Genomic DNA, 15,528 nt, shown 5'->3' with positions numbered 1-15,528 from the left:
TTGGCCTGCGTGGTTATGGCGCTCGACTGCTGACCCGAAGGTCGCGGGATCGAATCCCGGGCGCGGCGGCTGCATTTTCGATGGGGTTGAAAATGTTTGAGGCCCGTGTACTTAGATTTAGGTGCACGCTAAAAAACCCCAGGTGGTCAAAATTTCCGGAGCCCCCCACTACGGCGTCTCTCATAATCATATCGTGGTTTTGGGACGTTAAACCCCATATAATATTATTATAACTTGGCCTGCGGCCTCGGGCAATGGCGTTTCAGCGAACGCCTCGCGTCACGTGATTTGGCGCTGGCGCAGTAAGAATCCAGCCAAGTGTTCGCTTCCTCTTATCTATATGACACTCTTTTGCACCCAGGTCCCTTGCTTTGATTTATTCCTAAGTCTCTAAGGAAAGTGGAAATTGCTCGCACCGAAAGTACCACTAGGTTTTAAATGCGAAGTATCTTAAGGCGGAGCTCAATCTGGTGGTGGTGGTGGTGTGCGGCGTGACCACCCTTACTGCGCATGCGCACACCCTCTCCACACACCTCCTCTCCACTCACCCTCTCCCCTCCCCTCTCCACTTTCCCTCTCCACTTTCCTTCCCCCTCTCCCATACACCTATTCCCTCCCCCTTTCCACTTCCTCTGAAACGCGGGCTAGACATGCCGAAATTCTCTCCTGCGCAACGCCGCGATGAGCTCGAGCGCATGCGCGTCCCCTCCCCTTCTCTCTTCTCTCCTACGCTGCCCCCCTCTCGCCCGCCTGTCGACCGCGTTCCCCGCTCGCTTTGTGAGAATTAACGGACATGCTAGATGGAAGACACGACGCGCGTAGCGTCCCTCTTCGCGTTCCACGACGCGAGGTCGGTAGCATGCCCAACGAACGCCAACGGAACGCGATCGTGCAAGTGCTCCGGCTTCGCATCGCCTCATGGTCGCCTTTAGCGGGAGATGGTGTAATTTTTGCCTTTAGGTTAATTTCGAGAAAATATTTTAACGAAGCGGCCATAGCAAGTTTCTGTTTCTAAATTGTGTTACTATTGTCGGTACAATGCATCCATATGCATCCCTTAAATTCATGTTCTGCAAGGGTGCGTATAGCCTCGCGGTCATGACACTTTCCTTCGGACCGTGAGGGCCCGGGTTCAAACTTCGCATCAGCAAGAAAATGTATGAAAGCGAAAGCCTTAGATTCCTCATTGAACGCGGGAATTGACCGTCGGAGTTGCGTGGCGTCGGCGTGAACAAGAATGATGCAAAAAATCCTCATCACGTGATGACGTCACCATGTGACGCCATCATGACAATGCTATAACAATTAGGTCAAATGTCGCCTATGGTTGACCTAAGGTTGCATCACATGATGACGTCATCACATCCCATCGTCGCTTGGCCAAAGGTGGGCCGATGACGGAGGGAGTCCAAACCCCGACGTAATATTCGAAGCATTAATCTGGAAAAGCCTTAGCACCGTGGGGTTTAGAGGGATCATATTGGTTTTCGGGCCACTGAAACTAAAGTAACAGCAACGTGCAAGGCTTCGGCGTAATAAAGAAATACCAATAGCAGAAATCTATCCAGGAAGCGCTTCGAAATTATTAAGCCGAAAGGCTTAGATGCCTCATCAAACGCGAAAATTGACCGTCGGCGTCCCTCGGCGTTGGGCTTTTCTTTTCTATTTTATTTATTCCAACTTTCTCATTCCACAAATGTAATGTAAACCGAGAACGTTTGGTTAAACACCCTGCCTCACCGCTTCGTTTCTCTCTCTCCCTCTTTCTCGCTTATGCACCGCACCCGTCGTCAGATTAATCGACTTCCACCTGTCATCAAATGCTGTCATGATGATGTTGTATGTGTGCATAGTTAAAGCTGCAGCAGAAGGATTACCGTACGATGAAGTTTAACAAAGGAGACAACACAAAAGCTGCAGTGAGCTTCGCTACCATTTGCACCTTTGTGGGACGCTCGACACTATATACAGCTGATACGAGTCACCAGTGGGAATCGGTGTTCGGAGAAAATTTCGTACATCTTCACGAAGATGTGCACACGAATCATAGCGCTCCATGTATGTGCGGCGGTGCCAGCGCAAAAGCAACACAAACGCTAAATGGCGCCCGATATGTGTGCGAGTATGTTGGTATCGGCAGTATACGTGGCCTCCGTGATTAGGTCACGCAGCGCGGCGGCGTGCTGAGTGAGCTAATTGCGGTGGCCACGGGCAGTATTTCGATCTGAACTAAGCACATCGTACGTGCTACTCGACAAGTGTTCACCTGATTATCAGTAATGTCAATGAGGCTTATGTAGGCATGTTGAAATGACATCAAAACACGCTATTTTAGACGTTGTATTAATTGCGTGCTCATTTCTTCCGCTTAATAAAGCAAGCCCGCGAAATCTGAAAAGTGACACTTTTCAGATTTCAGAATACTCGTCCAGAATACTCGTCCGTGCGTCTAAATGTTTGCTGCAACCACTCAACACGCACTTCTATTGGTCGTATAGTAACGTTGGCACGCACTGCGGCGGGATACCGCTGCTGCTCGAAGAACGAAACTGAAACGGTAGAAACAGACCCGTAGACAGTGCGCTAGCTGACGAAATCCAATTATACGCAGTGAAGTTCGTGGTGCCCCTTTCTCCGGTGTGAACCGCGAAAGCCGGCTCTCTCATGTCGCTGATGAGAGGAGACTTAGACTGGGTAAATGCAGTTCGTTTATTCCGATGCGCACTCGGCGCGTTCCGAAATCCGTCTCTACCGGACCCTCCCTTCAGGTCTCTTAAAAACACTGCTGCACGGGGTCTTCACAAGTTCATGCACGGCACTCTCGAGCGGAGGTCACGTTCCCACGGTTCGAGCACGGTCCTCGGATGCCTCCAGCCATTGAGATCCGCAAACACCATAGTCGTCGGGTCATTTAGCTCGGCAGAGTCGCAGTCCGTGGCGAGCACTTGAAGTCCTAAATCTGAGCCCCGAGCTCGTTGAGCAGACGCTTGCTGCCGTCGCTGTCCGAGTCCCACGCACTGGCTTGCGCCCACCGCTCGGTTGTACGAGGCGCTGACGGAGATGTTCCGGCCAACACCACCACGCGTTTCCGAAGGCGCGCTTCCAGGAAAACGCCGCCGAAGCCAGCTGATATACATGCCGACCCCCGGCATTCGCCCGCAGCTCGGTTTTGTTTATACGAGTCGCAGGCGCCGCATTGCTCCGTCCGACATACGCCTTTACTTCCCATCATTAATACCAATGGTTAGGGTGGCTACCATGGTGGTTGATCCATCGCAGCGCCAGATTCTCCTTAGGTTTTATAGCATGAAACTCAATGATCGCAACCAACGGTTATACGCGAAGTATTGTTTATTCCAGTTTCATTGTATTCCTTCGGGTTTACGTATTAAGGCTGATTACACATTGGGTTTGATTTGGGACCGCTTTCTTCTGCGATGCCAAACCCGCTTTGCAAACCATTAAGTGCGTCATGAGGCAAGGCCCATTCCAAATTTAGCTATAGAAATTGCAGAGCTTCTTCAGGTTGCTTCAATAAATGGCCACCTCATCACCTTCGAGTGGATTCCTGCGCACTGAGGCGTGATGGGAAACGAGGAGGCAGACATCGAAGCCAAAAGACCCTTTCAAGTGCGCATTGCGTTTTCACGACCAGACACGAACGCCCTGCTTCGGTGCGTAATGCGCAGCTTCACACTTATGCACTGGTCAAAACCGGAGGGACTACACCGGCGAGTGCACAAATGGGACCCGGAAATGAAGTTCTGCATGCCTTGTAAATTAAAGCGACACATCGCATGTATGATTCACCGGATTCGTCTTGGAGTGGCCTCTACAAGACTTTATGCACACCTCATCGGCTGCAGTGACACCGGTCAGAATTGTGATCACTGTCAAGTGCCAGAAACACTTGAGCACATATTTTCTACCTGCCCAGCATATGCACGTGACCGACGGAAATTGGTTTCCGCTACTGAACGATTTAATAATAGGCGATTAACTGATGAGATTATGTTGGGCCCTTGGTCTGACCCCAACAGTGCAACTGTGGTCGTAAGAGCAGTCATAGCCTTCCTATAAGCCACTACACTGGATGCGGGGCTATAGCACTGCTCCACCTACGGGACTGTACGTACTCACCTCCCTAACTTACCATCGTCATTCGTTACCTTTTTTCCTCCCCTTTCCCCTCCCCCGTTGTTGAGTAGCAGGCTAGAGCATACTATCGCTCAGGCCGACCTCTCTGCCTTTCCGTAAATAAACATCTCTCTCTCGCTTTCTTCGATATAAATTTTCACCATAACACCACCCGGATCAGGGACTATCATCCATAGAGGGTTTGTACCATTGTTCAAGGAATCATTATCATCATCATCTTCTCAGGAATGACAAGGCGAGGCCGTGCAGCGGCACGATGAGCTTCCACTGGCTTACGACGATCGTCGGCAGATGTTGCGGGTGAGTCGAAATCTTCACATTGAGCCGTGTCGAGGTCAAGCTTGTTACAAGCTAAACTATGACCACAATATACGGAAAATCAGCGTAAATGTCCAGCTATCATGCGAGCGAACTTTATGAAGCGTGAATGTGGCATTGTCAGTAGAGCACTGCAGTCGTTAAGGTCAGGTGAGATGACTTTGATACCGCTGTCTTGACAGCGGTATCAAAATTATTTTTGTTTAGGGTGTATCTGCCACTTGTACCAAAGAAACGACAGGCTTCTGGTTTGATTTGCCAACCAGGGTCCAACTGCGGCACAATAACGCGAAACATTTTGGCAGCGCGTCGGAACACTGCTTTGTGTACACGTAGCTGTCTAGCCGTGCGGTTTCTTTTTTAAACGCGTGCTCCAAAACTCAGCGCTGCAAAGGGCCTCGCTCGCCATTTTGAAGCTGAAAATTGCGAGAAAAGTGATTTGATATTTTCGTGAAAAAAAAGTGACCTGGCTCCATACGATGCGGATGGCTCACGCTGGGCCAGCATATAGTAAAGATCGGGGGCTTAATTCTGAAATGATGACTTTTGGCGACAATGTCAATTTTGTGTTCGATTACTGAATAAACTACTCGTCCGTGACGTCATCACTGCACTGGTCGTTGGTGTTTTTGAATGTCTCACAATACAAGAGTGAGCGCATTGTTCGAGCATAGAGCGCTCCAAGTGTTGCGTTTTCGAGCGTACCGGCTTCTACGCAGTGGTTAGGCTTGGATCTGGCTACTTAAGATATGAAAAGTCTTGAAAGTGGACGTTTCTTGCGTTATTGCTTAAAATTCAGTATGAATTTTAAAGAAAGCACGCTTGCGTGAACTATTTTTATGTTGAGACTATAAACAACGCACAGAATTCAGCCAAAATGATGAGCACATCCGACATGACAGAGGTAGTACTTTACCACCGTCCGTTGGTGACGAAGTGTGTTCCTTTATTTCAAGCATGTCAATAGCACCGTAAAGGGCACTGACGCAAAATTACCGGACATTCTAGATAGCACCATCGATTTTTCCGTTTTCCTCACCAGCCATTCAGCGCGTATCAAAAGCGACAAATGGGCGATGTCTCCAAAAGTAAACGTCTCAGGATACGGCACCAGTGGTTGTTTTGAGACATGGCTGGACGATTCAGGCAGGCCTATTAAAAGCAAGACGTTCAGGCAATGCTAAGGGGGCTCGTGACAGTCTCAATGTTTACTGCATACACACTTGATGAATGGCGGGAACGTTGTTAACATGCATGTGACTTCCACATGACGTCGGGTTTGACTGGCTTCACGCACGCCGTATTTACTCGAGGATCTGTCAGTTATCGAGAATTCACGTGAAGACAGCGTATGCAGAAGGGGCACCACCGCGTGCCACAATGATTAATTAAGGAGAGGAGGTCCCTTTGTTGGAGATGATAAATTAAGCATATATTTAAGCAAACAATGCAGTTTTGTTCAAAGTTGTTCAGCTAAGTAGGGGACACTTCTTGAAGGTTGAGGTTCCTTTCATGCGTTCCTTGGCCAATAATCTCTTCGTGATCACAGTAAAAAGAGGAGGTGGAAGAAGAGGGCGAGTGTACAGCAGTATCGTGAACACCTTTCTTTCTTGGGTCCCCGCCTTCCGCGCTTTGCTTCACTTGCCGTGTTCAGTACCATGACCACATATGACCTGTGCCCCGTGAAATCAAATATTTGATGGCCTCACGTCTGGTTGGCAGAGTAGGGTCATTATCACAAGCGCAATAAATGGATTATGGAACAGAATGATGATGTTAAAAGGCTTCACAATGTGGCCTATCCGCATTTCTCTTGTAACCACTTTGCCCAACGTCAGTCTTGATATTGTCTGACAACATTCGAGTCCACAAGTTTGGCAATCCAATATCTACACTGCACTTCTTATTTTAGCTTGACTGCAACAATTCGTGATTGATATTTACACTAGAAGCTGTTAATTTAAATGCACATTCGCAGGCTGATGAATGCGGACGCTGAAAGCCCTCAAGTTGAAGGCGCGCGCATGTCTTCCGCCAACCAGTGGGCGGACTTGGAGGGCGCCGTTGGCTGTTTCACGAGCGCCGTCATCGACTGCCGCAGCCCGTGCTCGGTGACACCCGACAGACCTTGTCACATCGTGCGACAGCTCGCGGCTTGGAACGAAATGCTGTTTCCAGCGAGAATGCAGCTCCGCGCGATACCAGGAGCGCGCGGAAAGCTCGCGCTGGTCAACGTCGACAATTCCCGCTTCTTTATGGGGGAACCTGAGGATTTCCAGCTGCAGAAGGGTGCCGGCGTGGCGCACCAGTTGTTGAAACACCACCGATGCGTTGAATCCCTTTGCATTGAGTCGTTTCAGTTCCAGAGGTACACGCAACCACTGCGCGACGCTCTTCCATACGCGTGTCTGAAGAAATTAAAGATGACGTGTCTGGCTTCCGTAATCTCCGATGGCTTATGGGCGGCCATACCCTCCCTCACGAGCCTAGAAGAACTGGATTGCTCGTTCTTCTGCTGCTGCAGCAACTACCGCAGCACCGAGCTTTCAAACGCTCTAGCAACTCTCGTGCGAACCTCGCCATCTCTGGTTGTGCTGTGCCTCACAGGGATAAGCATGGAAGAGCAGGCGACCAAGGACTTGCTCGCCGGTCTGACTGAAAATGGCCTCTTAAGAGACCTCACGCTGGGAATGTGGGTGATCCCTGAAACTTGCCGAAAAGAGCTGGCCCAGTACTTGATGCGCACTCCTTCCTTGATGTCATTCAGTTACACGGGTGACAACGAAAATACCGAAATCGCTGTCCTAGAAGGTATCTTACACAACAGAACAATATCTACAGTAAAGATCTCTACTTTTACGGGCCATACAGTGAGTATAGCGATGGTTGGCAGAATCCTCGGCAAAAACACAGCTCTCAAAAGGTTTCACATACGTTACATCAGGGAAGACGTTACGCAGCACCACGAGGCCTTTTACGATATCTGGCTCGAGGCGCTCAGAGAAAATGACGCCCTGGAAGAACTGTCATTTCCCTGTGAAATATGGAATCCACAGCAGTGGACTTGCTTCAAGGCTATAGTTTCGTCTAAGCAGCAATTGAAGAGAGCACATATTCACTCTCAAAGTGAAAGTTATGAGCTTTTGAGGAACCTGTGTCACGTCTTTGAAGACAGCGGTGTGCACCATAAAGTGTCCTGTGGAGACTATCGTGTGAAAGACAATATAGAACTGTTGAAATGCAAGATGTTTTCGGGACTGAAGTTTGTCGGAGATGTGCACGAGGACGTCAGAGCCACCGCCTTGCGTCAGTTACTGGATTGCGACCACTTGACTTCTCTTGTCCTGCAGATTCCGAGAGGCAACCTGGCCGTGTGCTCGGCTCTGGCAGAGTACGTGCAGTCTACGTCGGTGCTGCGTAAGCTCGAGGCACGCACGGGACGCTCAGACGAACAGGGCTTTTCAGACGAGTGGTGGCACATCATCGTGCGGTCTCTCTCGAGGAACAAGAGCATAAGGGAACTAACCTTCAACGTGGACGACATGAGCGTCAGCAACGTGGAGAGCCTAGCCGAGACAGTCAAAGCGAGCAGGAACATCAGAAAGCTGACCTTCGGTGATATGAACATGCTAAGCCTGCGTGCCTTCGTGAAACGCCTTTCCGCCGACATTGTGCAGAATCGTACTCTTCTTGACGTTGTCCTTGAAGGTTGGCTGTACCAAGGAGGGCTGGACGCATTCCGGAACGTGTTTGCAATCTCCGAGGTCACGCGCAGAAACTCGGACCTGCTGGCGGCTGCTGCGGCGTTTCCGAAGGCTACGGAAGTGGACAGGTAAGCTTCGTTTAACTTCAATTTTTTTCTGCAAGATTTTCGGACAAGAAAGTCTTCACTGGGATATATGACGTGTGCTCGTATTCCACCTGCGTCCAGTTGTTTCTTTGCCAATGTTATATTTCTATAGATCGCCATTTTTAAATGTAAGTTTTGTACAAGACGACGTTTTACTTTGTTTTCATTGTGACCTTGTGCATTCATATGACTGTGACTGACAGAAAATGAAAACCAAAGGCAGCGTAGATGTAGATATTTGTTTTACATATTTATTATAAAAATGACACAGCAAATGCACCGAGCACAAATTTCAGCACGTGGTACTCAAATGTACGAGTTTGTAGCGAAGACGTGCTTATGCTTTTGACTTGTGGTAGCGTTTATGCAGAACAAGGACGACACAGAAACATCACCATCGATAAAAGGCGTAAGCGGCGCTTACTTCAATTGTCTAATTTTTATGTTTCTATCGCTTCGTCGTTTTCGATAGAGGCTGGCGCAAGCTCTCATGACTAACCAACTAGGCCACCAGTACTTCCTTAGCATGCTTTGTGACTACCGCACTGTCGTTTTCACGTCAACGTTCCGAGGAATTTACGCGTGCTACAGTGGACCAGTCAGCATTTGAGGGGAACGAAGGTGTTTTGGGTATTTATGCTGGCGGTACAGCCAGCCAATTGCCGAAATCTTGTGAGAGACCCTGCGGCGCCAGATAATGTTTCAGGGGGCAGACTCTGAAGCGTAACCAACAAAGTGGATATTCGATACTTGCCTAACCAACACACAGCGCCTTGAAAACTATGACACGTCGGTCCACTGAAAACATTCCGGGTAAAAGGAATGTTGCTAGAAGACAAGGGTTATGGGACGAACAAGGGGAGGGAGGGCTGATCTTGAATAGGCGCTACGAATTTGTGGGTAACTGCAGAAAATGTTTTGAGAATTTGTCGAAAGAATCATATAACTGCAAAATGTGGCGGTACACATTTCAGTGAATAGACAAAATAATAAAAAAATAAACAAATCTACGGCATCCTCCAATTCCAGTAGATATAAGGAGGCTCCCTTCCTCTGCTTCGTGCAGCAAGTTCAGAAATGTCGATAGTAGGGTGACCTTCTGGCTAATGATAGTAACGTCTGCATGGAGCCGAGCATGGAATACGATAAACCCGAGAACATACACGAAAATAGGAATGCCTTATGTTTCTTTTCGCTCTGTTGGGTTTATTGCGCTGCTTCACAGAAATGTTTTAATAGGGTAGCAAACCATGTACCACTTGGTTATTGTAAAAGAGCATCGAGCTAACTTCCCTGACTTTCCCTTGCTGCTTCTCTCCCACTCTCTTTGAGTTTTTCTTAGTGGCTAGGTCACTAGTTTTCGCCACGCCTTTTGAGATGGCACGCTACTCAAGATCGCGATAATTATTGTATCCTATCACCCATCTTACACACCTCTCCCACAGGAACACACATAAAACTGGTGACTAATAATCATAACGTGTCCACGGAGAAGAGCATGGAACAAGACAAAGGGGAGAACGTACAGGTCAATGCGAGTGTCTTGTTTACTTGTGTTTTCTTCGCCCTGTCGTGGTCATTGCGCTGCTTTGCAGAAACGTTATAGTAGGGTTGCAGACCAGGTGCAACTTGGTTAATCTATTGGAAATCAGCTATGCGATATCCCGCAAGGTGGCCGAAGGATTAAGAAAGGGAAATTGACAACCACCCATTTGTAGCGCAACATTTCGTGCTACAAACGGCTGGTTGTAAATATCCCTTTTTAACATAAAAGTATTTTATGCCGGGGTCCACCAAGACTACACTGGTGTATTTCCCTCACGGATATGACGTAAAATGTACAATAACAGATTAGAAAGAAAAAACCTAGAATAAAAAGTTCGATCGCTGGGAATCAAACCTACGACACCTCGCTCCACAGCGCGCGGCGCTCAGCGACTCGGCCACAGAGCGGTCACAGAGCGTTCTTTAGCACACTAACGGTGAGCTAGTTATATACACCATTTACTGCTGGCGGTACTCAGAGCTCGGTGGTACTTCAGCGTGTTCTCGTTATCACCAGCGAGATAGCGCGAAGTGCGCGCTTTAAAGGTTGGCGCCCCGCTCGTTACGATGCGCGCGCGCCTCCTACCTGTATATGTACAGTCGCGCTCAATATGACTTGCAACACGGGAGCGCGTGGCCTCACGAGTTCAAAGACGGCGCATTGCTTCCACTAGCCATTATTTCGATAACTAAACGCTGTTCTCGCACTTGGGTATAATCCCAAATACGAAAATATCATTTGGTCATTGAAATAAAAACAAGTTGAAGACATACGCAATATTTGAACTCGTGAGGCCACGCGCTCCCGTGTTGCAAGTAATTTTCAGCGCGACTGTACACCAGTACTTTGCCGTACAGGGCGCGGTCGCCATGTGAGCGCGCGCGCTTATCTCGTGATGGGGGCGGTTTGTACGTCTTGTCCGCTCACCGCAAATGTTGCGTTGAAGTTAGAGAGCGCATGGAGGTCACTTCGCTCGCTTGCGCTCGTTTGCGAAAGGAGAGCGCTGCTTAAACACAAAAATGTGACAACTGTGACAGATGTTAGTTCGACCTCTTCCTGAGTATACTTGTGCGTGCGTTTCGTGCGTCCTTCTTTGTGTTTGACGGTGCTATAGCTGCCAAACACCAATAGACATTGTACAAGCTCTCATATATCAATGCAGAATAAACGCTCAACTACCTCTGTGAAGACACGTTTCACTTTCGTGTTATACCGATTCCTAGGACGGAGGGGTCAGCCATGTTTTTTGGTTATTCCAAAGGAGCATTGAGTTAACCTCGCTGCCTTTCCATTGCCGCTTCGCTCTCTCTCTCTCTGTGAGTGTGCGCGTGCGCGTGTGAGTGTGAAATGATCTTAGTGGCTAGGTACATTTCGCACACCATTTGAGAGGGAACACCACTGAAGAACGCCATAATTATTGAGACGCAGGCGTATCCTGTCACACGCCTTACACACACATAAAACGTCTTCCTCTTCAGGCGAACAATAAATGGGCGAAAGGCCATTTATTGTTCGCCCACGGATACGAGTGTTCATGTTTAGTGATGTGTCTTAGTTAAGGAGCGACTGTTGCTTACAAGTGATGGAAGAAATGAACAGAATTTCGTTGGTCACGCCGACATACGCAATACGCAGGTGCGTGGCAAACTGCAAAATCGCACATTACTGCGATGCGAACTTGTTTCTACTTTCTCTAATATAATAATATCTGGGGTCTAACGTCCCAAAACCACGATATCATTATGAGAGACGCCGTAGTGGAGGGCTCCGGAAATTTCGACCACCTGGGGTTCTTTAACATGCACCTAAATCTAAGTACACGGGCCTCAAGCATTTTCGCCTCCATCGAAAATGCAGCCGCCGCGGCCGGCATTCGATCCCGCGACCTTCGGGTCATCAGACGAGCGCCATAACCACTAGACCACCGTGGCGGGGCTGTTTCTACTTTCTCGAACGGATAATGTTGTTTTAAAAGCGAAGCTGTTTATGCTCGGAGAAGCCTCGTTAGTCGTGCTCTGCTTCGCTCCCACAACACGTGCGCCGATTTTTACGGCGTGGGATGCAATAACTCGGATGGGCGAGAAAACGAGTAAAGAGAGAGAGAGAAAGAGAGAGATATAGAAAGCGAAAGTGAGAAATAGAAAGAACGAGAAGAAATACTAAGAAAGAAATAGAAACAAAAGGCACAAAAAAGATTGAAAAAACAGAGTATGTAAGAAAGAGAAAGAAAGAGAGAAACAAATAGAGAGAGAGAGAGAGAGATAGAAAGAGGAAGAGAGAGAGAGAGGGGGAAGGCATACAATAGCCACGTATGGTATAGTACAGGGTGTTCAAAATTAAGCTTTATGGTTTGAGCACTTGGAGGTACGTGAAAACCACCTAATCGCTGTCAGACGCCCAATTGACAAAGATTGAATAATGGACTTTTATTGCGATGGCAATTATATGGACAGTCTCGGCTGGATTTTGCCGTCGCCGTCATGCACCGTATATGTATAAGTATGTATATATATATATAAAAGCCCCAAAGAAAAATAATTAAGAAAAATGCTTCCGAAGCGCGGAATCGAACCAGTGCCCTCTTGCTCCGCAGCGAGTGGCGCTAACCGCTACGCCACGAAACGCAGATCCTCCACGTAGCTAACGGCGAGCGTTATATACACACCCTTTATCGCTGGACGGACTCAGAGACGGCCGGTGCTTATAAGCGTTTCTTTTTAATGAGTGCAGTAAGCGGGTATGTTTGTATTGAAAAGTTGGAGACAATCGCGTTTCTACACAGTTCCACTCTTCTTCTAGCATTCTTCTAGCATGTCTTTGCCCCGAGATATCCCGCTGCAAAGTTTAAATTACGCGTGCAAGAGAGTGAGCAATGGCGCAAAGATCCTCTCCGCACCTTTATAATTTAAGGGAGGTGCACGCTTTCATCTAAATATTTGTCTGCATTCCCCGACCGCTCTATCACAATGCTACAGAAAGCTAATAGCATAGATATTTCCTTTAGATATGCTCCTGCCGCCTTAAAGGATATCGCTATTGCAGCTGCCTCCACAGGAATGATTTCGCTAGCGCCATCCATCTGTGTCTGATATCATGACCGCACGCATGCCGTGAATGACATCAGATGAAAAAATTAAATTATGTATGTGGTCCTTTCTACTAAAAGCTGTCGAAGATATGGTATACATGTTACACAGCGCCTTGGCAAGTGGACTGCAGATTGGTTTATTTCACTCCTAACAGGCGCAGCACGGCAGCCTTGGAACGCATCTACAAGCTCCATGCCGAGCTGTTGGAAGACCTTGCGGAGCTTGTGGACGTCAGCGCGGCTGAAATCGGAGCTATGGCGCATCGCCATCTGCAAAGAACCGCCAGCTTGGACGAGTACATGCGTACCACGGGCGTCGTCAAGGAACGAGTCAAGTGCCATCCGCGTGACGACAGACGCATGCAGCTGGACGACCTGGGCGAAGACTGCTGGGCTCTGGTCAGGCGGTTCCTGATGCTGGATGACGTCGAAGAGGCCGTTACTCACCAGGAAAACCTTTGAGCCGTTCGAGCAGCAACGACATCAGCAAAATTCTTCATCGATTCGTTAGATGAATCGTCGATATTAGGCGAGTAAAACACTGAGAGATCCTGTGTTTGGCGCAGTAGTGGTTCTTTTCTGAATTTCTCTTTTCGTTACTTAAATGGTGTTCCCTTTGTAGCAATGGCAGCAAAGTCCTTAGAGAAAAACTCGCAGGGTCCCTTATGCATTTGGCTAAGACGACTCGAACGCGAAAGCAATCTTTTTCTTCTTTTTCCACTCTGATGATATATTGATCCTCACGGCTCACGGTCAGATGCACCATCCTTTTTACTTTCATGTCATCTTGTTCCTGTGGAAAGTACGATCACGCAGCATCTAAAGCATTCCTGAATTATGATATCAAATGTTGGTCCGTCTCTGCAACTTGTGGCACCTGAACTCAACGTTGCGTATTGCGCAAGAATGAATAGATCGTTCAAGCAACCACTGCCGAACGCTTACGCTCATTTACGGGTATTTGTCGTTGAAGCGAAAGCCTCAGATTCCTCATGAAACACCAAAATTGGCCGTCGGCGTCGGTGGCATCGGCGTCAATGCAAAAGCTACGAAAGTCGATGGCAACACACAAGACGACTAACGACCACTGATATCTACACAGTGAAGAAAGAAGTGATTGAGATTAATTAAGGAGTAGTAGAGAGTAATGAAGTAATTGAAAGTTATTTAAAATAGTGAAACCTATTTGAAACTAATTGAGAAAAAGTCAGCAAATTCCACGACGTGATAACCATCGGACAGGGAAGCTGTAAGCGCGGCTAGCGAGATCACGTGGTGCCAAATATCCGCCGTTAAATTTGAAATACGCGCGCTTGCGCTTGAATGGTTAGAGAGAGAGAATGTGGCTCTCCGGCTTAGGCACTGCCGTTCCAGATCACGTGGTGTCATAAATCTGTCGATAGATTTGAAAGGCGCGCGATTATACCTCATTGGTTAAATCAATATAACGGGACCGGCGGGCTCTGGATATGGCGTTTCGGCGAACGCCTCGCGTCACGTAATTTGGCGCTGGCGCAAGCAGAATGCAGCAAAGTGTGCGCGCCCTCATGTCTGCATGACGCTCTTTCGCGCCCAGGTGCCTTGCTTTGGTTTATTCCTAAGTCTCTAAGAAAAGTGGGAATTGCTTTCCCGGTATTTTGCACCGAAAGTACCACTAGGTTTGTGCCTTTAGGTTAGTTTTGAGAAAATATGTAAACGAAGCGGCCATAGCATGTGTCATTGGCCCCGTTAATGGGGAGGCAATCGCCGGGCTGATTCCAAGAGCTGACATATCGGCCCCCCAAAACGCACCACGAAAGCGCGGACAATTTGGAGTAGGTCCTTTTAGTGTGCCAGAAAACGCCGGTTGTGGCCGAAAGACCGAGTCCGAGCCAAGAGTTGATAACACAGACAAAATATATTCTTAGTTAAGACAGTACAAGCATCACACAAACATGTACACTCGGCTGGTATCAATTACAACTCATAACTTAGATAGTGTTTAAAACAACTGGAAGAAAAAAATCACAGCATATCCACGTGGTGAATGATGATGAGTGGGGCGAAGCGAACTCGCGCTGCAGCACGGCGATGGCATTGGCGCGAGCGTGGTCCTTGTTGATGGAGGATATTGTGACTAGATTGTTTGAGAACCATAATCTGCTGCACACACCGCAACTATGGCCGAAACTGTTATCAAGGAAGTCCCGCTGGAAGCGCGCGTCGGCGCCTTCAGGCAGAGCCCGCCTGATGCGTTTTGCAGCCACTTCACGTGCTCGCACAGCCTCGGGCTCTGCCTGCCGGTACGCGCGCTTTCTCGCCGCTTCACGGTTTTTCACATTTTGAAAATCCCATTCGCGCCGCAGCCGTGCAGCTTCGGCCTCGCGGGCTCGAACGGCGGGGTCTTCTCGCCGCAGCCCTGCAGCTTGTCGAGCAGCTTCGGCCTCGCGGGCTCGAACGGCGGGGTCTTCTCGCCGCAGCCGTGCAGCTTGTCGAGCAGCTTCGGCTTCGCGGGCTCGAACAGAATCTGCTTCGCGGCGTCGACGTGCAGCTTCGGCCTCGCGGGCTCTCATCTCAGGATTCTGTCTG

The 15,528-nt window shown here is 48.6% G+C and overlaps 1 protein-coding gene across 1 annotated transcript in view; it reads left to right on the top strand.

The window, feature by feature from the left end:
- LOC125757213 (uncharacterized) overlaps positions 1-13,497 on the top strand; it is a 29,221-nt gene extending 15,724 nt beyond the window's left edge. The window contains exon 2 of the mRNA XM_049412587.1: positions 13,116-13,497. Coding sequence (XP_049268544.1) covers positions 13,116-13,422 — 307 coding nt within the window. The 3' untranslated portion in view covers positions 13,423-13,497. The remainder of the gene's footprint in view (positions 1-13,115) is intronic.
- The last annotated feature ends 2,031 nt before the right edge of the window (positions 13,498-15,528 follow it).

The sequence above is a fragment of the Rhipicephalus sanguineus genome, chromosome 2 (assembly GCF_013339695.2).
Source record: "Rhipicephalus sanguineus isolate Rsan-2018 chromosome 2, BIME_Rsan_1.4, whole genome shotgun sequence".
Classification (NCBI taxonomy): Eukaryota; Metazoa; Arthropoda; class Arachnida; order Ixodida; family Ixodidae; genus Rhipicephalus; species Rhipicephalus sanguineus.
The sequence above is the reverse complement of the archived record's forward strand: the minus strand, read 5'-3'. Positions and strand labels throughout refer to the sequence as shown.